We start from the raw sequence: 22,199 nt of genomic DNA, 5'->3' as shown, positions 1-22,199 counted from the left end.
GTGTGAAGCCACCTTTTAAATGCATGATGTGTTTTTAGCATTTTCTTAGGGAATGAGGGAATGAAGATATGATGAGCATGGAAAAAATACTTAGAAAATTGCGTCTGAGTATTTACCATATGCATTAAGAGTGCTTTAAAATTAGGATGAGTGCTGAAATGAGATATTTGAGCTGCGTTAAGGATATAGGAATTTATATAATCACTTAGTGTCATCCTTACTTTACAAATTAGATCATTGTATAATACCCAGTCTTCTATAGACTGAAAGCAAGCAGGTCACTTTTATATCATAGCAAATATTTTATGAAAAGGTTGATTTGTGTAGACAGACTGGATAAGCAGCAACATCTTTGTAGCTTCAGTGGTGGTTATTTCACGGTGTTTGAGAGGTGATATTCTGACATACTCTTGCACTCATAAATCCAGTGTTTATTTGCTCAGCTGACTGAGGTCTTAGGGTTACAGCTCCTACAGAGAACTAGATTCTGGATGCCACTGAGACAAGCTGTTTCACTGAAAATTGGTGTGGGAGATGGTACCGTGTCATGGTTTAACCCCAACCGGCAACTAAGCCCCACGCAGCTGCTCTCTCACTCCCCCAGGTGGGATGGGGGAGAGAATCAGAAGGGTAGAAGTGAGAAAACTCGTGGGTTGAGATAAAGACAGTTTAATAGGTAAAGAAAAAGCTTCACACACAAGCAAAGCAAAACAAGGAATTAATTCACCACTTCCCATGGGCAGGCAGGTGTTCAGCCACCTCCAGGAAAGCTGGGCTCCATCATGCGTAATGTCTACTTGGGAAGACAAACACCATCGCTCTGAATGTCGTCCCCCTTTCTTCTTCTTCCCCCATCCTTATATGCTGGGCATGACACCATATGGTATGGAATATCCCTCTGGTCAGCTGGGGCCAGCTGTCCCAGCTGTGCCCCCCGCCCCGGTCTGCTCACTGGTGGGGTGAGGAGCAGAAAACGCCTTGGCTCTGTGTAAGCACTGCTCAGCAGTAACTAAAACATCCCTGTACTATCAACACTGTTCTCATACTAAATCCAAGACACAACAGTATACCAGCTACTAGGAAGAAAATTAACTCTATCCCAGTCAAAACCAGGACATACAGTTACGATCTGGAAAGCGTGCACTGTATATAGTCACTTCCATTCTGCCAGCACTGGAAGGCAGTCAGGCTTCAGAAACCTAGTCCTCACAAATGGGAAAGTCAACATCTCCTGACCTGAAGGGCCTGAGATCTTTGGGGCGAAACCCAAGAGTTTACTACATTTAATATATTATGTATTTTTCCCATAGACAGACTGAAAGAGATTGTAAAACGTACTGATATAAATATGATAAATAATGACTATAAGACATAGGTAGACATATGAATTTTAATAATGAGGGACAAACAAATGAGATACAGAGAGAGAGAAATGTGTGATAAGTACAGCTTTCCACATCCACTTTTGTAAATGTTCAAAGGCAGAGGAGACATTTGATCTGCTATAGAATCCACTGCGGGTGAGAAAGTAGAAATACATGAGCAATACAAAAATTTAGGCTACAGCTTCTGTATCCTTGATACTCACCTGAGATACAGCTTGAAATGATCAGTTATTCTGCCCAGAATGGAGTCCAAGGTTTCGTCTGAAAGGCAAGTAAGTTATAAGCCATAAGACGCTCCTCTCCAGTCACCTTTCCCTTTTAGAAAGGAACAACCACAGTGAGTTGCATAGATGGATAATAAGGATAGAAAAGATACTCCAGTCAACCTGGACCTTAAGCGTGAAAGATACTGCTTTTGCCACAGCTCTGATAGTGGATTTACAAAGGCAAGGAAACGCATAACCTGACCTTTCTTTAATCCAAATCTTGTTATAACTTGGAATAAAAAAGAAATTTAACACGATTGAGAGATCTGGTAAAGTGACAGAGTCTAAACAAGGGTAATTTTGGGGCTGGGTGAATGAGATCGTGTAGCTTGGCGAGGCTCATGATGTCCTCTTTCAGTACAGAGCCCAGGCTGGTTATGTAAGGGTGTTTTCTGCTGGGTAGAAATGCAGTTTCTTACAGATGTAATTTTTGACAGATGCAATGCTCTATATGTGAATGAAACACTTTTCTGCTGATTTGTCCTATACGGGGGAAGCCTGTCCTGGAGAAACAGCCCTGTTGATAGAGGTTGCTCATTGCTCTGTCTTGCCTTTTGTTCCCTCAGACAACAATATATACTTCATGGCACTAAATTAGCTATGAAGGTCAGTCATGTGGTGTATTGCTGATGGTAAATGTTAATTTTTGACAGATTTGTAGGACATCTAGCTTGACTGTATTCCTCTCCTGGTGTTCTTATTACCATTATTTATCACTGGATCATGATAGCTTCTGAGTCCCAGTGGAGCCCCACTGTACTAGGTACTATAGAAACACATGCCTGGCTTTGCTGTTTTGGCTTCACTCCAATAGATCAGCTATATTAATCTATCTCCTGCCTCGGTATTCTGATTTTTTCTTGTTCAGCAAAGGGGATATTTAAAACACTGGGGAGAGGGGAGTGGGAGGAATGATCAAATAAGATCTTTTGTTTGTTAATCTGTAAGTGTCCTTGCTCCGCTCTTCATCACACCAATAGAAGAACATGACTAGTTCCTTACTGGGTGTGCAACTATGCCACCATATTCTGTTAAGTTGCCACATACCTACTGACTTCGGGATAATCTGCAAAGCAGAGAGATGCTGTGGTACTTTCGATTACAGATGAAGCTCTGGTATCAGTGGAGGTTTGTCACTTGTTTGGAACACATGCTGAATCTCTGTGATGTAAGCTTAATTAATTTAACCTACTCTTTCCTATCAAAGTCTGGTGTAAAAGACAACTGGTTCACTCTTGGCTGATGTGATCAGCAGAATATCCCCAGATGGAGGTTTCTCTTATGTGCAAAATGCACTGGACAGTGTCCTTCTGCTAAGCTAGATTGTTTCCAGCTTTGTACATTGTGAGGGTAGGGTCACAAGTACAGCCTCTTTAAGTTTCTGTGAAGTGGCACAGCAAGATTAATCTCAGTCTCTGATGATGGAGAATATAGCACCAGCATGATAGGCTGATATTGTTCTGATACTCAAGGGATCATCAGCCTTGCTTCTTTGGGACCATACTGAAGCCAAAGATGAGATAATCTGTATTTGGAGAGGAAGATCCATCATTTTTTAACGCAGCCTGTGATAGGAATTTTGCTGCTCCTGCAGGAGAAGGGATGGATGGTCCTGAGAATGAGATTTCTCTGCAAGTTGCAGTCCAGAGCTATTCAAGCAGACTTATGACCCTCTATTAGTTCCCAGAGCCCATGCTGAGCGCTGATCCACTAGTAATTTCCTACCCCACAGAGGATCTTGTAGCCTAGAGACTATAGGGCAACAAGGTGAAGCCTAAAGAGATAGTCTCTGCAGCAGCTTCTGAGTGGAAAGAAAGGGGAACCCATACCTTCTCAGCCACATTTGCAGTGACCGAGTGTAGAGGAATGAAGCTGGGTTAATTATCATTGATAACATACAGCTGTGGGCTGGCTTCAGGGGCGGTGGGTTGGCTGATGTAGATAAGGTGCAGCTGTGGCTGGTTCTGGTAAGGGTTTGGGCAGCCAGTGAAGAGGGAGCAGCCGAAGAAGAAGTGGAGAGAGGAAGAAGTGAGAGTGGACAGAACATGTGCCCTGGATGAGGTGAGACAAGGAGAAGGCAGCAGAGGGACTGGCATGAAGAGTATGCTGGTATGAGATGGTAAAAGACCTTGTTGCAGCTTAATGGTTTGGAGACTGCTGTGACAACTGAGTAAATTCCCTCTCTGAAAATACCTTGTGCAGACTAAGCAGGCAAAAGCCGCTGTGTAGCTGCTGAGCTGAAAGGCCCCCATAAACTCCTGCCACCTCTATCAAACTAGGACTTTGCTCTCCCAAAAACAGTGTCCAACTACCTCACAAATAACCTTTGATAATGCAGTATTACCAAGCAGAGAAGGAGTGGGGTTTTTTTTGCTATAGTTCATTTTTCACAGGCCCAGCAAATAGGCCAAGTTCCCCACCTTGGGTTAGCTCTTTTATCAGCGTTAATTCCCTCTCTCCCCCTGGGCCCGGTGATGAGCAGCTCTGGCTACGTGGAGATCGTTAGCCTGGGGTCAGTGCCTGAGTGACTTGTCTGCCTTCAGCATTGCCTGGTGTGGAGGCACAGCTGGAGAAGGAACATAGCAGTCAGGGTGGAGATAATGGTTTTTTTTTTTATCAGTGCATGTTGGGGGGTGTGGCAGTGTGCTTCCCCCCCATCCTGCCTAGCAGTGAGTGATGGGGCTCAGCTCAGTGTGGATTTGGGGGTTGGACTTGAGCAGTGTGCTTATCTCACAAAACAGGTAACGCGTGCAGTGTAACCAGCAACCCGACTGAGCAATGCCCGGGGTGAGGTGGGGAGCTCACAGCCAGGTGGTGCTTCAGGAAAGGCCAGGAAGCCCCCTGCACATCTGTAACCGTAAATCTGTACCATAAATCTGTATCTGCACTGAATCCTGCCTGCTCCATGCTGAAGCATTGGGTCCCGTTGACCTTCCAGAATTGACGATCCTTGTTAAGGGCCAGTTGGCACACAGTAATTGACTCAGTCCCACCTCACCGTAAGTGTAAATCTGTCATTTTAGAATCCTCTATTATTTTGAGGACGAGAAGTCCAACCACCAGACAGGTCGGGAGGGGCCCAGCCACCTGGATAAAGGAGCGACTCCTCCTGGTAAGGCTTGTGCCTAGGCATTGCCCGGGACAACACTGTTACAAAAAGTGCTGAAGTCTTAACTCAAACTCCATTTTTTGCTGTAAGTGTATTTGTAGTAAGTGGCAGTTCAGAGTTTGTTATACCTGTCACCTTAATAAAGCATCTATTTTTTTTCAAGTTTGCAAAAACTTTTCAGTGAAAGTCCTTACGCTGGGCTCTGACAGGCAGAGGCTGCCGCTGCAGAGCGGCTGCACACACAGCCCTCTAGACCCTAAACTGCTGCCCAAGCCTGAGGCTGGGGTCAGATCCAGCCACACCTGGGCTCCGCTCTGAGAAGGAGTTTAGAAAGCAAGGGGATCCTTTCCCAGCCTCCTGACTCAACGGGAGGGCTTTCCCCCGCCGGCCATGTGTCAGACTCACAATGTGACAGGGGGGAACAGGTAAAATTCCTGGGAAGGAAGCAGAGGTGTTTGGGTTACCAGGCAACAGACACCAGTAAAAACACGATGTGAGAGGAGAGCAGGGAAGAAGGGATCCAGTTAGGGACCTGCCTGGCCAGTGCGGCGCCTGCAGCGGGGATGAAGTGAGCACATTAAGATTTCAGAGCAGGTGAGGAAAGGTAGACGGAAGGTGCAGGGAAAAAAATATATGTCAGTACAGAGCAGAGATGAAGATTCTTCACTGAAATTAAACAACCCCCTTTATTTTAAGCATCATTATGGGCCCGGGGTTGTTCAAGCAGAGAGGTTTTTAGGAGTTTCATTCCTGTTCTGCCATGGATGATGCCTGTTTGATTTTGCAGCTCTCACCAACCTTGAAACACTGAAATGAAGCATTTCTTTTCACTTCCTGATCTGGTCAGCCTGTTGATGTTTTGCATCCTTCCACTGGGTAGCACGGGGCTCATTGCCCTGGTTTTTAGTAGAAAGTACAGTAAACCAGGAAAGAAAATCCTGATTTTGTTCATCAGACTAGAGAGACTCTTTATATTATTAAAAACTGCTTTCAGATCAGCCAAGTGCCTGACTAAGGGCGTAAAAATCAAGGACTTTGCAATTTGGCCATATTAGGGTTTACAACCCACATTAAAATGATGGCGTTCAAAGCTTACTGAGGGGTATTCTACAAACGCTAAATCTGTGGTGCAGTCCAGAGACTGGGTTTATTAGATTATTAGGCATGTGCAATAAAGAGGGTGCATGGGGAGGCGATTGCTTTGCTTTTCTTCCCTTCCCCCTCCTGTGAAAACCTTGGCTGTCTGTGGACACTATCGCTCATCAGCAGTGAGCGGGGCCAGGGCTCTAATCCAGGGCCCTGATTTGCCCTTTGGAAACTGAGTGGAAATAAAACACTGGTTTAATCCTGATTCAGCAAGCAAATGCAGGCAAGTAAAGCTGTGTGGGATGGAGGCTGTACTCCAGGGTTACCTGACAGCTCAATCTGCCTCTTCCCAGACATTGGTCTGCGTCTGACCCATGCAGCTTTCAGGACATGGGGCAGCTTCTGCTTCTCCCACCAGTCCCCCTTAGGTCACCCAACACCTGCCTGTTGGACTCATTGCATCCTTCTCTGTCATGGGCTTTTGCATTAATAATGCCAATGCAGCAGCAGAGATGCTAAGATCAGAGATGCCTGCAGAAACACAAAAGCCGGCATGTGGAGCTTCAGTGTGGTTTTAATATGTGGCCATGCACGAGATGACATAGCTGGCGCTCCTTTGCTTGGGAGTTCATTTCCCCTCCTGCCTGCAGTTGCTACCAGCCATGTGGCATCCTAACATTTCATCTTTACTTCTTGACAGATAGCCTTTTGGGGTTTATTGGGAGATTAATTGTTTTCATGAAGCTTTTAGACTGTTAGGAAAGGTTTACCTTCTTTTCCCCATCCCTTCGAATGGGAGACTGTCATAAAGCACTATGAAATGTATCAAAATGCTCTGAGGATGCCAGGAGCATCACTCTTCTCACTGTCCCCCTGTTTATCCGCTTTTTGCAACCCAGAGCTAAGGGCAATGGGGGCGGGGGGAGGGGGGTGACACTTTTGAAGAGGAAACCAGCTGCAGCCATCGTTGCAGCCACTTTAGTTAGATCTTCCCTGTGGCATTTTTCCAGGAGGAAAAAAAAAGCACATAAGCCTGGCTATTTTTTTCTGTAATCAATGCATGTGATTAGCAGTATTTATAAAAACTGTGCAGAAAACAGCATCTCAGGAAAAAGAAAAGTACAGGCAGATGCACTGAACGAAAGGAGAAATTAACAGACTTTGAAGTCAGCAAAAGTGCCTGATTAAGGATTTTAAAACCAGAATTTTGCAATTTGGCCATGCTATGGGTTTCTAAAGCATGATTCAGCGATGGCTTTTGAGGCCTACTGGAAGCTATTCTGTCAATGACTGCATGTGTAGTGCCACCTGAAGATACTGGTAACATTGTCATTATTTTCAGGGTAGAAAGGAGGAAACTTCACCAGCAAAAATGTTAAAACAAAATAAGGGGGGTGAACTCATAGTACCCCACTCAAACCTTCACTTATCCCTCTTTAAAATTTTGTGATTTCAGCATTTTCCTTGCATTGCCTATAATTTTCTATCATTGGTCTTTTTCATTTTATGATGTCTTTCCCCAAAACCAGAAGATAATAATTTAAAAGAACATTTTGCCATTCCTATTTACTATAAAACTGGTAGTAAATAGCTCATTTCGTAAGTAATTCAAGCCCAGCAATTTTGCATTAGCATAGGAATTTAAATCTCCCTTGTGCTTCACAGCAGAATTAGATTTGCCCGGAACACGGAATGGGACTTGGAGCTTTTTACTATTAATCTGAGAGTTCAAATGCAGGTTGGCAGAATCCAAAGTGCTGTGATGATCTCCTTGTTCAGCAGCCTCCAATGTTTTGGAAACTGCCCAGAGTTACAATGATAACGATACATATACAATACTTTCCACCTGATGGTGTATGGCTCGTTTATTTGTTCAGTCTCTGCGGAGTGCTAGAGATATGCACAGAAGATGGTTTTCCTTCCATTTGTAGATGTAGTCCTCTCAATTTAGCTGTGTTTATTTGAGACTATAAAGGGAGTCCTTGGAAGTGTCCCACTGTACCTACATCGTGATTGGAGTGCTCAGCGCTACCCATCCTGCATCCACTGGAGATGACAGACACCGTAAATTAGGGGCAGTCTCTTTTGGTATATGTATGTAGTGCCTAGCAGAGGGGAACATCATAGGATGAGATTCCTCATTAGCTCTGATGAGAGAAATACATTAAAATAATTCCATGAGGGGAGTGTGACACTAAATGGCATCCAAACACCAGAGCATGAAAAGGTGCCAGTTTTTATCCAAGTATTTGATGCGCTTTTAGAACACACAAATGGAAATAATACGTCTAAGTAAATATTCATTGCTTAAGGTGACTTTCTTTGACATTAAAAGCAGTGTGCATTAATTCCTGATTTTACCCGACAGCTTTCATTAGCTCTCCATCTGTAATCCACACCTCCTGCTAACAAGGACAGAACTGCAATACTCATTAGGACTCTCCCTTTAGAGGAAGCCTAGTGAAGAAGCCCTAGACTTTTATGCTGCAGTAGAAGGTGAAAATGTTAGCAGACGAACAATTCTTTCCAGCAGTGCTTCAGCTAGTCTCACCATGTAATTGAAGATTTATTGTAAGCCATCAAACCCCATTATTTTCCATCCAGGAGTCTTTGCTTTTCAGCCCCTCACTCCTCTGAAGACACACTTGCTGAGAAGAAGTGCAGAGTCAGCAGGAAAGATGGGCAACATGAATAATTAAAATGAAGGTTGAGTTCCCATTTGCAACTGAAGAGAAATGGTTTGCACAAAAATAGAATGAAACAGGGCATCAGAGATGCTTCAGAAGGGTAGCTGTTGTCTGTTGACATTTCTGCTCTCTGGGAGGATTGCTTGTGACAGGGATATTTAAATATTGGGTCTAGAATGGCAACCTATCATAATATTATTTGGAAACACTCTGCTGTGGGTAGTGCTAGAGAGATGTGTTTGGCAAAGGCAGAAACTAACAACTAGCAGTTAACTAATGAATGGGGATCTGCAGCATGCACCCACGTGAATTACCTGGTGGAAAAGTACATTCTGCAGAATATTATCTCAGTAACAAAGACGGGCGCTCAGAAATGAGAAAATTGGAAAATTAAGGTTAGCTTTGATTTTTTAATGTAGTTGTGCCACTAAAGACTATTAAGTGCCCTGTTTTCATAGTTGTCTTCTGTATTCATTGTTAAGGATGGACAGTGCTTGTCTGTTCATTACTTTGTTTTCTTCCACTGTTCAATCTTTTTTCCTTATTTTTTGCACATGAAGCAAACCATTTCCTCATGATGCTAACCACCCCAGCATCGTATTTTTACGGACATTATTAAATTTATTTTCATAAACCGCTCAGAGCTAAGGGACCTGTTATCACCCCCCTTGTAGAGATGCAGCCTTGAGGCACAGAGATTACAAAAATTTTATTTTGGGTGCTTAAAGTGAGAGAGGTTTCAGAGAACTTGACTTCTCAGAGTGCAGCGGGTTATAAAACCCACAGAGCATGACCACCATCACTTCCCTGGCAGCGAGGGCTCAGCACATTCATAAATCGGATCCCTGGTGCCAGTCTCTAACAAACAAGCAACTGAAATTAGCGGGCAACGGAAATGTTAGGTTGAAAAAATCTTTATTAATATAATGGATATCACGGGCAAGAAGAGTCCAGGCCTCCGAAGCAGCATTCTTCTGCCTTAACTATTTCATCTCGTCGCTTTTTGTAACCTTTCCTTGGTACCTTGACATCTTTCAGCGCCTGAAACACGCAGAGCGAGTGTTCTGCAGGCAGCGCCCCGCCACAGAGAACAAACCCAGTATACTGGCATGTTGCACGGTGACACCGACACACCGACTGAGCCGGGAGTCCTGGGCGGGCCGGGCCGGTGTGTGCTCAGGGTGTCACAGCCCGTCTGCTGCCGCACCGGTGCGGGAGCAGACGGGCTGTGACTGCCCGAGCACCAGCCCTGGTTCCCCCGGCCTGCCCGCTCGCCCCGACACGGCGGCAATGCCCCTGCCCGCACTTTGCACGCACCGTACGTGTCCCTAGCGGTCCCACTACCAGTCACCACCCCGGTGTGCCACAAGAGGCGACAATCTGCGGTCGCCCCCCGACCCCGCAAGATCCCGCCGTGCCGCGCGGTGGCGGCTGCGGCTCCCGCTCGCCGTCAAAACTCCGTTAATCGCCGGCGGGCGCGTACTCCGCGCCCCCCCCGAGCGCTGCCCCTCACCCCGCGGCCGGCCAGCGACACCACCGCAGCGTGCCCGGGCCCGAGCCCCGGGCAGGACCCTTGCACTGCGGTGGCTGCGGTGACAAGCGCCCCACGCCACCCGCGCCCGGGCCGCCCCCTCCCCCAGCAGGACGCTGGCACGCGCGGCGGGACCCCGCATCTCTCTCGCTTTGGAAGTGACCGGCAGTGGCCAGAGGGCCCAGGTGAGGTGGCACCGCTTGCACAACGCCCGTGTACCCGCTTCTGAGCTGCCATTAGAAAGGCATGTCGTTTCCATCGCTCGTGCCGCCGTTCCGGCCGTGCGACACTCGCGGGTGAGGAGCAGGTGGCGCTGCGGTGGCGGCGGGAGGCTGGGGCAGCGTGACCCTCCCATCGCCCCTGCGCTTCCCGGCACAGCGGCCGCCCGCGGAGCGGGGACCCGCCGCCTCCCTCGCCCAGCGCCCCGCCGCGCCCCGCCCCGCCCCGTCGCCGGAGGGCCCGCCTCCCGCCCCGCCCCGCCCCGCCCCGCCCGGCCCGGCGTCGCTTTCGGCTCCCGTCTCCGTCGCTGGCGCCGCTCTACGCCGTTTCCTGTCCTCGCCGCCTCCCCCGCCAGGCGCCGGGCGGAAGTGCGCGGCGCGGCCATGGCGGCGGTGGACATCCGAGGTACGGCCGGGGGGTGCGCGGGCGCTCGGGGCTCCCCGCTAGCGGCGCTGGCGGGCGCGGCGCGCTTCCCGCGGCTCCGGGCCCGGGGGGGACCGTCTCCGTGTCGAGCTACGGGCCCTGCCCGCCGCCCTGGGCCGGGCTCCGCCGGCGGGCGGGGAGCTCGAAGGGGCGAGCTCCCCCCGCGGGGCAGTGCGCGGCGGCCTGGCTGGGGCGGAGGGAGGACGGCCGCCGCCCTGGCTGGCTGCAGGTGGCGGTGCCAATGGCATTTGCTCCGAGGAGCGGCCGAGTTACTGGACGATGAGGTGTGGCCAAAGGTGCGGGGGGGGGTACAGCTGCTTCTTTTATCAGCGCTCGGTAGGGGCACGGGAGCTACCGAGTTCGTTTGTGTGTCTTTGAAAACTCTGCACAGGAGAGTTCAGTCACCTATGCCATGAGAAGGAACTGGGAGGAAAAGCTGGCCAAAAAGCAATTTTCTTGGACATGAGGCAGGCTAGGATGGTCCCGGGGTGAGACAGTAACATAAAGGAACAGCCAAAAAAGAGTTTGAGCTCTGAGAATCACGGGCAGGCGTGGGACCAAAGCAGTGAGTTAGGCTGGACATCTTAACAGTGCCCCGGGTGGCTGAGGCAGGGCAGGTGTTAGAAAAGCTGGGAAGAAAGGTGAGGTAGCTGAGAAAGAGAAAGGTTTTGGTGAGAATTCAGGGATATGGATAGAAAGAGAGAAGGTTATGAAAAAGACGGGGTGATATTTGAATGAAGTATTAAAGGTTTACATTGTAGACAAAGTACAGTTTAAATGGCTGTGAAGATTTTGAACTTTGAGAGAGGAAGAGGGGGTTGAGAGAGTATGAGAAAGGAAATAATTTTTCTGCGTAAGGGTGTCGAGTGGAATCACACCGAAAACCTGTGTGACAGTGTCTCAGAGAATGACCAAGAGCAGATAGTTGCGGAAAGCTCTTGAGGGATTAATTTTGATAATGCCACAGAGGTTTTCTCCTTTTTATCCAGAGTCTAACTCTGTTTACAGTCCTGCTTGCTTTTCTGACTGCTTTGTTGCAGATTGCAGCAAGGAGCTACGTGGACAGTTAATGAGAGTGCTGTATTAAGTGATTAGCTGTTGTGAGAACCTCCTGTTTTAATCCAAATCATTTAAGCTCTGTTAAAGTATTTTATCTGACATGGTTCAGTATATTAAGTAGATGTTGAGGCCTACTTTTATTTTTGAAGTGTCAAATTATTTTACTGTTCCTCAGTTTGTCAAAGCTCAGTGTTAAGACTATTGAGCTGGCAAGGCCAGGTGCAGCACATTGTGTGAATTGTTATCCTCTTATTTTTTGCCATGGTTTGTTGGCTTGTCTCCCAGATTGTCTTGATGTTCATGGCAGATTGGCAGGATTGTCACAAGCACTTTACTTTTGCATCTGTGATGCAAATTCTGCAAAAAATGTTTTGAACAAGATGTCCTCTTTTTAAAAGGAACAGGGAAGCAGGGACCCCATCCTTTCTTTACCCAAAATAAACAGAAATATGCTGCTCTTAGTCAGAATAACAGGCGTGTCATGTTCGTGGTTGGTCTTGTTCTTCCTCCCCTTTTTTCCAGTAATAGTTTAAAAGAACAATCTTGCTAGTTATAAAGGCAATTATAAATACTGGCACTAAGCAGCTGTGGATAATTGAGCCTTAGAGTCCAACTTCAGATTCCATTTTATGATGCAGAATTATAGCTATATATATCTATATATATGAAGCTTGGCTGATACAGCTGTTAAGAAATATAGTTATCACTAATCATACAAGCAAGAAAAGTTTGTATTTGAAGTGTAATATGAGAATTTGTTATGGCAGGAATGCAAGCACTTAAGATTGTGGTGGTGGTGGTGAGGAGAGCTTGTCTCTTGGTTTTGAAAGGCTTTTAGGATAATCGGTGCTAACACAACTTAAGTGCTTAATAATGGATCTTAGTGCTGTGTTTGAGATTTCCCCCCCCCCTTTTTTTTTTTTTATAGTGAAGAGAGAGAATAGTGTATGTGAAACAGCATGTGTGTCTCTAGGCTTCCCCCCTGCCCCGTTCTACAAAAGTTAGGCTGGCAATTCTGAGATTAACGAGGCAGAATGAATTACACATGACTACTTATGCTGCATTTTTCCTGATTTGCTGGGCAGCTAGTGTTACTTTATTAACTGCTCCTCAGAGGAGCTGCTAATATAGTATATGAGCTGACATTTTTGGAACTGAGCTAGCCATCCTTGAGCACACTGAGTTGTCACAAAAGTAAAATATTTACAGTGGAATGATAAGTGGGAGTTCTGGGTATGTACATAGTGCATGAACGTAAGGGAATGGTTCCCATGAGAAGGAAGTTTCAGTTCTTCATTAAGTTTTCAGTGAGTTCTCATCGCTTGTGTTTTTTAGTTCTAAACAGTTGCATGCCTTTGTTTCCTGCTTTCTTGTGTCTTGGAAATTCTGTGTGCTGCTGCTGCAACTTAAAATGGATGAATTTCAGGATGGTTTTCAAGATCATGAATCTTCAACATCAGATTTGTTGACTAGAATTGATTGTTGACACTGATCTCTCTGGTTTGCTGGAGAAATTCTATTTTGCTGCAGTATGATAACAAAATCCAGGGATTTTAATTCAAATGTCCTCAAATCTGTAGGAACTTAACTGACATATAATGATTTGCAGGTTATACAGTGTGTTTAATTTATAAAGCTTGCTTTTTTATGTAATTGTTCATGTTAGATTTCTGTGATACCCGCTGAGTTATGGAACAAGTGATTTGCTGCAAGCAATTTGGCAGATGAACTGTAGAGTCAGGAATAGAAGCTGTTGCTGAAGTCTATTGGGAAACATCTGCCCAAAGACAGCATCTTTCCGTCTGCTGTTTTGGGGTTTTTGTTTATTATAATTTCATCCGTATCAAAAATTAATAATCTTTTAAACATAACAGTATCAGCTGCTGTGATGTCATAGTGATAGGTATTTTAATAAAAGAACATCTTAGAAAAGTTACCAATGGCACTATTTTGTTTTACTTGGTAGTTTACTCATTGGCTTAGCAAAAGAAAACTCTTGGTTTAATTAATAGATCTTTATAGTGTTTTACCTGTTCTGCAGCATCGTAGCTTACGCTTTGAAAATATTTTTGTAAGAAATAAACTGATTTAAACATGACCAGGCTCAGATTTAGTGTGGGGTGCATCACTTTTTTTTTTTTTTAATCCCCCCACTCTAATGGATTCTAACTTTGTTTTGTAAATTCAACTTACTTACCAGAGACCTAACTTTCAAAAGGAACCATGCTTTGGATTGTCTTTCTACTCAGCTAATGCTATGGTTCATAAAATAAAGTGTATATAATATACTGAGTAGATGTATTATGCTAATATTATATACAGTATCAGAGCTAATTAACTCTTGCCAACACAGCACACACACGTGCACACAGACCCTGCTCACATTCTTGGGACAAAAATGTCTACCAGCAGCTAGTAGTCAAGGAAAGGAAAGTGCAATAATAAAAAGACTATTCCTGTTGTGTACCTACAACAGAACTGCAGAAGGTTAAAAGATATCAATTGTTATTTGAACTCTATGAAACCTATTTTTACTTAGAACTCGTTTGTGTAAGGCTGTGTTCTACCTCCTTCCCCTGCTATAATCATTAACTGGTGGCTATTTACTCTTGGAGGTATTTGTAGTGTTTCTGGCTGCTTTGGTACTCAGTGTAGATTTCTCTTCCTAGATAATCTCTTGGGAATTTCCTGGGTTGACAGCTCCTGGATCCCAATATTAAACAATGGGAGTGTGTTGGACTACTTCTCAGAGCGAAGTAACCCTTTCTATGACCGAACATGTAACAATGAAGTTGTCAAAATGCAGCGGATGACCTTGGACCATTTGAAGTAAGTTGTAGTTTGGAACTGTTTCCTGTGCAGTGTTCTTTGTCCCTCCATCCAGAAGCTTTGATGGTTGAATGGAAGTATGCTAGAAAACTTCTGTTCCATGGTTTTTAGTTCTACCACTTGCCGAGGAGCCCAGCTTTTCTTGTATTTGGATGTCTTCTGCTTCCTCTTATGCCGTTTCAGGGAAATGTTAAGCATAAAGGATTCTATGTATATTCTGAGGTTTCATAAATTACCTTTTAGATATTTCTCTGAATTAGAAAAGCTGTCTTCGCTCATCCTCCTAGCTCAACAGAACCTGAGTAATGGTAATGTAGTTAAATGTTTTTCTGTGGTGAATAGGGTTTAGTTAGGGGATACTGTGAGTTCATAAATAGTTTGTGTTTCCATATCTCGCTGGCTATGTGCCATAATTAGTATGTAATTCCTCCAAAGAACTGGCTTTTTAGCATGGATAATAAAAGTAGTGCGTGTTGTAAATAAAGCAGTCGCAGATGGTTGTGTAATGAGATCGCAGCATGTGCAAGTTAACTTTCTTTGCAGTTCCCCATCTGCTACACCAAGCACAAATGAGATGTTTGAGAACTATTTAAAGATTTCACAATATGATAGTGAGTGTGCAGGCTGACTTAAAAGTTCATTGGTAAAGTCACTTGTGCTCAGATGTGGTTGCAGAGAGGCTTTAACATCAGACACACAGATGGGCACATCTTTGTGACCTTTGTCTGTGATGATAGATTATCTTTCTTGCTCTTTATTTGTTTGCTAACACGTTCTGCTTAGATGTTGTGTCAGGTTGTTCTAACTCTGTATATGATAGCTAGCTCAGGAAATCCTGTGCCTTCATTTACTGCACGTTACATAGAAGAGCTTCCAAAGCATCAGAACTTCATCCCTTCGCTGCCAAGCCCTTTGGTAGCTATTTGCATCCTATAGATTTTACTTCAAAGAAAATACTTATTCCACCTGCTTCTTTTTCAGCCAGATGGTTGGAGTGGAGTACATCCTTCTTCATGCTCAAGAGCCCATTCTCTTCATTATCCGAAAGCAGCAAAGACAATCACCAACACAAGGTAAGGTTGCTCAGTTCTTGTCACTGTTGAGAAGGCCGATCAGTTAATTGCTTTTATTTGTTCCTAATTTGTGTTTAGGCACTTCTGGTTCCCCTTGTCTGTCTTTATTTTAGATCTAAATTGAAGGGTATGAGGCTTTGTGGTGGGGTGAAGATGCTTTGCCTGGCAGTGACCTCTGGCGTGCTGGTAGGAGGGATTGCCATCTTGTGGTGAAATGTGAAGAGTGCAGTGAGAAAGTGCTACCGTGTGAGCTATTTTGCCATGGGAAACTGATAAAATAATTCATGCCATGCTATATTTATCTTTTAGGCTGTGCAAGGGTTTTAATTATTTGAATATAAGGCTAACAACGTCCTTGCTTGGGGTTGATCAGATGATTAGCTCATATTAAGCTTAAGTGGCTAGTATGTGTTTTATTTATTTTGGAGAACCATGATTTCCATTAGGGAGAGGGATCATTCACACTTCTGCTCTCTTTGACTGCTTATTTGACTACAGTTCGCTCAGTTATTCTGCACTATTTTCACCTTCAGCTGTGGATTGGTTATGCTGCTGAGTAGGGTCTTGTCAGTAGAAGACGACCCATGTGAAAGGTGACCATGAGATAGTGCAAGTGCTTGTTGTTTTGGTTATTCCTCTGAGAACAGAGTATTTTGGAATTGTGAGTGAATCTTGTGACAACAGCATCACTCCTTACAGTGTCACTGATGACCTTTCCAAGTTTTAAATGAAATTTCTTGGCTTTTTTTTTTTCATTTGCATGCAACTAGCTTCAGTACTTTTTATTCTTAAATTTGTGTTTGCATGTGTGATTAATTAAAAGGCCACATTTCAATAGTTACTGGACTGTCTTCCCTGTTTATTGTACGTATATGTAAAATAACAGGTTATTTCAGAGTAAGCTTTATAGAAAAGAAAGGCAGGATTAATGGTAGATATTTCTTAACTTTTTTGGGTTTTGGTGATTTAGGCTCTGCATATACATTTTGGTCTTGTGCAGGACTTTGCCATTGTCTAGCAATGCTTCTTATTTGCTTATATCAGATAATGGCCTCTTTATATTGCAGTTCCATACTGAAAAAGAAGTATTTCCTTCTTCAACAAATTTTTCAAGTTTTTTTTATTAAAGGTTTTGATTCTAGCTTTCTAAAGGTGAGTATGGAAATATTGTGCAGCCCTTAGTTTCCTGTTTTGACAATTTTAGATGAAAAGTAGAGTTGGGACTTTACAATATGGGTGTTCAGACTTCTGCTGTAATGTGCATGTATGTTTGGTGGAACTTTACTGGGACTTGTTTGGTAACATTTTTCCTGTTGTGACTGTACAGTTTATTCTAGGTACCTTGACTGAGTCGCATAGTTCCCTAGCACAGATGTTACCCATGTGTTTCATTTTATCATGGTACAAATATTAGTGTATTTGGGGATGGAAAACTAAAATTTAATGAGTTCACAGCTAGTGTTGAGTCCTCAGATAGAGCTGGTGCAGGCCTGTGGTATGACTTATGTGTCAGGGTTTTTTAAGTGTATATTTTAAATTCTTTAAGCCGAGTTTTTGCTTGTTTGAAGTTAATTTGGAAAAACCTTGAGATCCAGTGATCAGAGAGAGTTACCTGTCTAGGGAAGTAGACTGCTTTGGTACAGAGCAGTGAGACAGTATAGCTGCTCTTCTGTGTCTTATTCCACTTCTAAGGAAATCCTGAGAATCCTCTTTCTCTGGAGGAGGAGCGGGTGCTGGCTGTAATATGCACAGAGTTGTGTTGGTCTGTTAATTTAGGCAGGTGTCCAAGCTTCATAAAATGCAAGTACTGGATGAATTGGGTCCTGTCAGTAAAAACGTTCAGACAGAATGTGTTAATACAGATGGAAGAACTGGAACAAATGTGTGCACAGGTAAGATCCTGAGGAACATGAAGCTGATAGCATTCTCGGTTGAAGAATATTTGGCAGAGTATTATGGAGGTAATTGTAATGTTCCTCTGCAATGCGCCTTTCATGAACAAGAACTTTTGATCGGTCAGTAGAGGTTCCAAATCTGGTTTAGCAAACGCCTTTGGAAGGTAATCTGTTCTTCTGGCAAAACCTCATTAATTTAGAAAGGCATGCTCGGTGTGTTCTTAGCTGCCGTTGGTTCTGGGAAGTCTAACTAGGAGGACAGTACAAGTTGGAGGAAGCTGAGGCCAGAAGATCTTTTGTGGGTTTCTGCTGGTAGCAAAGGCAAACAGAACTACTTCACTGCAGTTCACTTGACTCCTGTTGTGTAGCTCCAAAAACACCAACTCTTGTAAGGTCAGTTATTTGTTTGCAGGGGTTAAAGTTGATGCTTTTCTGTCTGTGAAGCAGACCTTGTTGTTTTTTATCCCTTACTGGTTTGTGGCTAAAGTGTAAATAAAGTACATTGAAGGAAAAGGTTAAAAAGAGAAAATGTGGTGGTGAGATCAGTGTAGCAATTTCTGATGTTACTACTGAAATTCAGCAACAAATACACAGTCTTCAGCCAGAGCTTTAAATTGATCCTGTCTTTTTTTTTTTTTTTTCCTCTCTCCTCACAGTTATTCCATTGGCCGACTACTATATTATTGCTGGAGTGATTTATCAGGCACCTGACTTAGGGTCTGTCATTAACTCCAGAGTTGTAAGTGTTCTGTGCATTTGATCTAAAATGGTATACATCTGCTTTTACTTTTTGTTGTTCCCCAAGCTGTTTAAATCCCTCCTTCATTGTTCTGAGGAAAGATCTTGTTTAGTGTACAGTAACTTAAAACAAACCCCAGTGGTTAACATGGTGTGCATCCCATATGGAAATGAAAGATCCTGAGAGAATGCAGTATGGTTCAAAAAGTAGGATACATTATTTAAGAATGAAGGATCAGAGTAACTGAAGGTACACAATTGATGGAACAGCATGAGGTTTGAATAATCAAAAGAAAAATTACATGACAAGAATATATGAAATAGTAATTAAATACATGTTCAGTGAAGGTTGCTTTGGAATATTAAGGTAGTGTAATATTTCTCTTTAAATGAGGCTTATTGTTGATGTGATATTTTTAAATTGGATCCTCAGTTTTGTTTTGATTTCTTCTGTTCTGGCAAACTACTGCTTTTGTACGTTTTTCTCAGTCAGTTTAGAAAAGCACTCTAGAAGAGGCCTTGTAAGAACCTGTTAAAGAGTTGACAGTCTTGATCCAAAACTAGATGTCCCAAGTTCCCTTCCCAGAACAAAAATGTATATAGAATACTAATTTTAAAATCCATGCTTTCAAAAATTTATACTCCATTTTCTTCTTAATTTCTGAACGCTGCCTTATGTTCTTGTTCTGAAAGCTCACTGCAGTGCACGGAATTCAGTCTGCTTTTGAAGAAGCTATGTCCTACTGTCGCTATCACCCATCCAAGGGCTACTGGTGGCATTTCAAAGATCAAGAAGAACGAGGTATGATTCCTAGTTGCGCCTGTGTACTTTGGCGGGGGAAGATCACATGGGGAAAAGCTTGAGGCAGTGCACAGGGATGGTGTAGAGATGAGGTTAAGTGTCTGTCTGAAGGATAGTGTTATTATAAGTTAGTGTTCTGTATCAGGTGGAAGGAATCTTGCTTTTCTGTGCTGGTAGGGATGAACATCGAGGCATAGGTGGGAGATGAAAATGGTCAGCTCTGTGTCAACGTAGTGGGCAGCTCTTCAGCTCATTGGAGACCAAAGTACGTTTTCAGAAGCAAAACCAATTTGTCAGGAGGTAACAATTGTCTTTAATGTGTCTTGAACACAGAAAAATAGCTCATGTCAAAGGGAAAGTGTTGGTGAAGTTTAGAGGAGAGACAGATACTGACTTGCCGTACAACAAAGAGCTGATAAAAGAACTTTTAATACAGTTTTCTTGTACATTTCTGTGACTTCCAGAGAAAGCTAAACCAAAAGCCAAGAAGAAGGAAGAACCAAGTTCTATTTTCCAAAGGCAACGGGTAGATGCTTTGCTTTTAGACCTAAGACAGAAGTTTCCACCCAGATTTGTTCAGGTATGACACTTATAAGCCATAGTATTACTGTAACTTAGAACTGAAGGCTGTCATAAGTACTGGTACAGCTGAAACTGAATGGGAATTTTGTGTACTTCCCACAATGGTAACGTAAATTAGATAATAAATTTGAAATGGAAGTCTCTGATTGGAGTGTAGGATTCCCCTTTGTAATTGCAGGAGTTGTCAAGACTTTGGCAAAACTTTGAGGGCAGATTTTATTATACAGGTTACTTACCTAATCATAATCTGTTCTTGTCGGCTATCAGATCTTCCTTGCTGCTTCCAGTTTCCTTCTTTGTGAGCTACCACAAAGCTTTGTGAGCTACCATCAAGCCACCACAGCTATTTTGTTTTAGTTACTCTGTTGTTTTGGGGCTCATTAATTAGTGTGGAAATTCCTGGCATTCTGTGAAATTGTTGTGATTACCTGTGATCATGTGTAGTAGCCATTTGTTCTACCAGGTCTTCTGGTTGGGAGCAAAGGAAATGATGTTTACAGCATCTCACAAAACTGTTCGTTCCTCAGATGTGGGAAAGACTGGCTAACTGTATTTTTTGCTTTAGTGCTTTTCAGTTGTCAGAGGAAAACCTGGATGTTATAAAATGATAACTGGATTTTGCTTAAAGTGTATTTAGTGATTCCTTCTACCCTCAACTGCTTTATGTATAAGAGTGTGTTGCTTGGTTTGTATTCCTAAATGAATAGAAGGATGGGTTAAGAATTACGACTTCGATTCCACTCATGTGGTGTTACATTTTTTTTTTTTTTCTTCCTTCCCCACAGCAAAAGCCTGGAGAAAAGCCTATCCCAGGTAAAACTCTAATATTCTCACAGGAATTAAAAAATAGGTTCTATATAGCAGTGTCTTCCAGTTGCCATATAAGCTCCTTGCTGTTGCTACTGAGGTGGTTAGGAATTCTAGCATTGTCTAATTATGCAAAGTACTAGATAAGAGTTCTCTGTGGCAGCCAGAGTGAAATTGAAAAACTGTGTATATTACTCATGCCCTTTCTGTCTGTAAAATGGTATTGCAGGAAATGGTCTTTGAAAGCAGGAGGAAGGTGAAAAGGGTGAAGGGGGGAGCAGTGTAGTCAGTTCAGCATCTTAGTGATTTTTGCATGGTGCTACAAGCTCAATGAAGTGCGTGAAGGCTTTGAGTTGATTGTAAGCAACTTCAAAACAGGAAAAGCATAAACTATATCTCTTCAATCTATTCCTGTTTTTTTTCCCATATAGGTATGAATTTAGTCCTTAGTTGTTATTATACCTTTGAAATTAATTTTGCCCCTTTGACATCAACAATATTTTCTAAGTACTCTTAACAGTATTTTAGGAATAAATATTGGAGGTTTAACTGTCTTTTACTGTTACTTCTTAAGTGGATCAGATCAAGAAGGAACCAGAACCGGCCCCTGAAGCTGTCAAGCCAGAGGAGAAAGAGACTGTAAAGAATGCTCAGCAGAGTGCTGGCACTAAAGGACCACCTGAAAAACGGATGAGACTCCAGTGAAGGGAGAAGTTTTTGCACACCTGGACTAGTCAGTGCCTGGAAAACAGGAGATTTTTGCTCCCTTTTGTTTATATTTAAACTCTTCCACTAAGACTGACGATTCAGGGACTGAAGTCCCTTTAACAGCTTTTTCTGTAGAAACCTGTTGTGCAAATGTTGTCAGGATGTGAGCTGCCTCAAAGAAGGTGTTTTCAGTCTTCACCTTGTTTTGAATGTCGGCTTCTGAGCATGGTTTTTACATGGACGTACTTTGCAGCCTCCTGAAGTCTTTACAGACTCTTGCATCCCTTGTGTCTCCTATGTAAAAAGAAAAAAACTTCTCTTAAAAAAACCCCAAAACTGAGTTCCTGGCAAATAAAACTTCTGGCTGCTGGAATGCCTTTCTTCAGTGCTTACTTAGTTAGTAGCAAATATGCCATATGTTGCCAGCATTTTTCTGCTTGGATATCGGAATATATTATGTGCTATTTTGAGGAAGGAAAGTTCAGCTAAAGGATTTAGGCTGCCTGCTATAAATGTTGTGCCTTTAGTATGCTTGGGATACAGATAAAATATTTGATAACCAGAGGCTCAGCTCCGTGTAATGAGATGTCATATTGCTCTCGGTCTCTAAATGTTCTTGGGCACTCATTTTACTTAATGGCTAAGCTGGTCTTTTATTATAAAACTAGTGGTTTATGGGAGAGATTTATGATGACATAAAACAGGCTAAAATGTCTTGCTGTTGCACACTCAGTGAAACTGTTTGTAATTCTCCTTTTTTCACTAACTCAAATATACCAACTAAATTTCTTCCTGTGTGCTTCCAGCATTTTCTTGCTGCATCTGATCACCTTGATTAGTCATCTGCCTTTTAGTCAGTGGAAGAGAAACATCACTGACATCTGTATCCTTTGCTATTTAAACATGTCGCTTATAAGAACCTTTTTTCCCCCCCTCTCAAAAGTTAGAGGTATCCTTTACAAAGTAATGGCTGTTGGTTTGTTTTGTTTTTTTTAATTGA

At 43.3% G+C, this 22,199-nt stretch overlaps 1 protein-coding gene across 1 annotated transcript; it reads left to right on the top strand.

The window, feature by feature from the left end:
* The first annotated feature begins 10,562 nt into the window (after positions 1-10,562).
* On the top strand, positions 10,563-22,132 carry MED6 (mediator complex subunit 6). Its single transcript, XM_055793808.1, has 8 exons — positions 10,563-10,688; positions 14,435-14,594; positions 15,576-15,667; positions 18,219-18,301; positions 18,994-19,102; positions 19,567-19,682; positions 20,470-20,497; positions 21,066-22,132. Exons 1-8 carry the CDS (start codon positions 10,667-10,669, stop codon positions 21,194-21,196), a joined length of 741 nt encoding a protein of 246 aa, XP_055649783.1. The 5' UTR covers positions 10,563-10,666; the 3' UTR covers positions 21,197-22,132.
* The last annotated feature ends 67 nt before the right edge of the window (positions 22,133-22,199 follow it).

The sequence above is a fragment of the Falco peregrinus genome, chromosome 1 (assembly GCF_023634155.1).
Source record: "Falco peregrinus isolate bFalPer1 chromosome 1, bFalPer1.pri, whole genome shotgun sequence".
Lineage (NCBI taxonomy): Eukaryota > Metazoa > Chordata > Aves > Falconiformes > Falconidae > Falco > Falco peregrinus.
The sequence above is the reverse complement of the archived record's forward strand: the minus strand, read 5'-3'. Positions and strand labels throughout refer to the sequence as shown.

Coding starts and splice junctions, on each gene's coding strand:
- MED6 (XM_055793808.1), top strand. CDS start 10,667: ATGGCGGCGGTGGACATCCGAG. Junction 19,103..19,566: donor CAAAGATCAAGAAGAACGAG/GTATGATTCCTA, acceptor TGTGACTTCCAG/AGAAAGCTAAACCAAAAGCC. Junction 20,498..21,065: donor TGGAGAAAAGCCTATCCCAG/GTAAAACTCTAA, acceptor TTACTTCTTAAG/TGGATCAGATCAAGAAGGAA.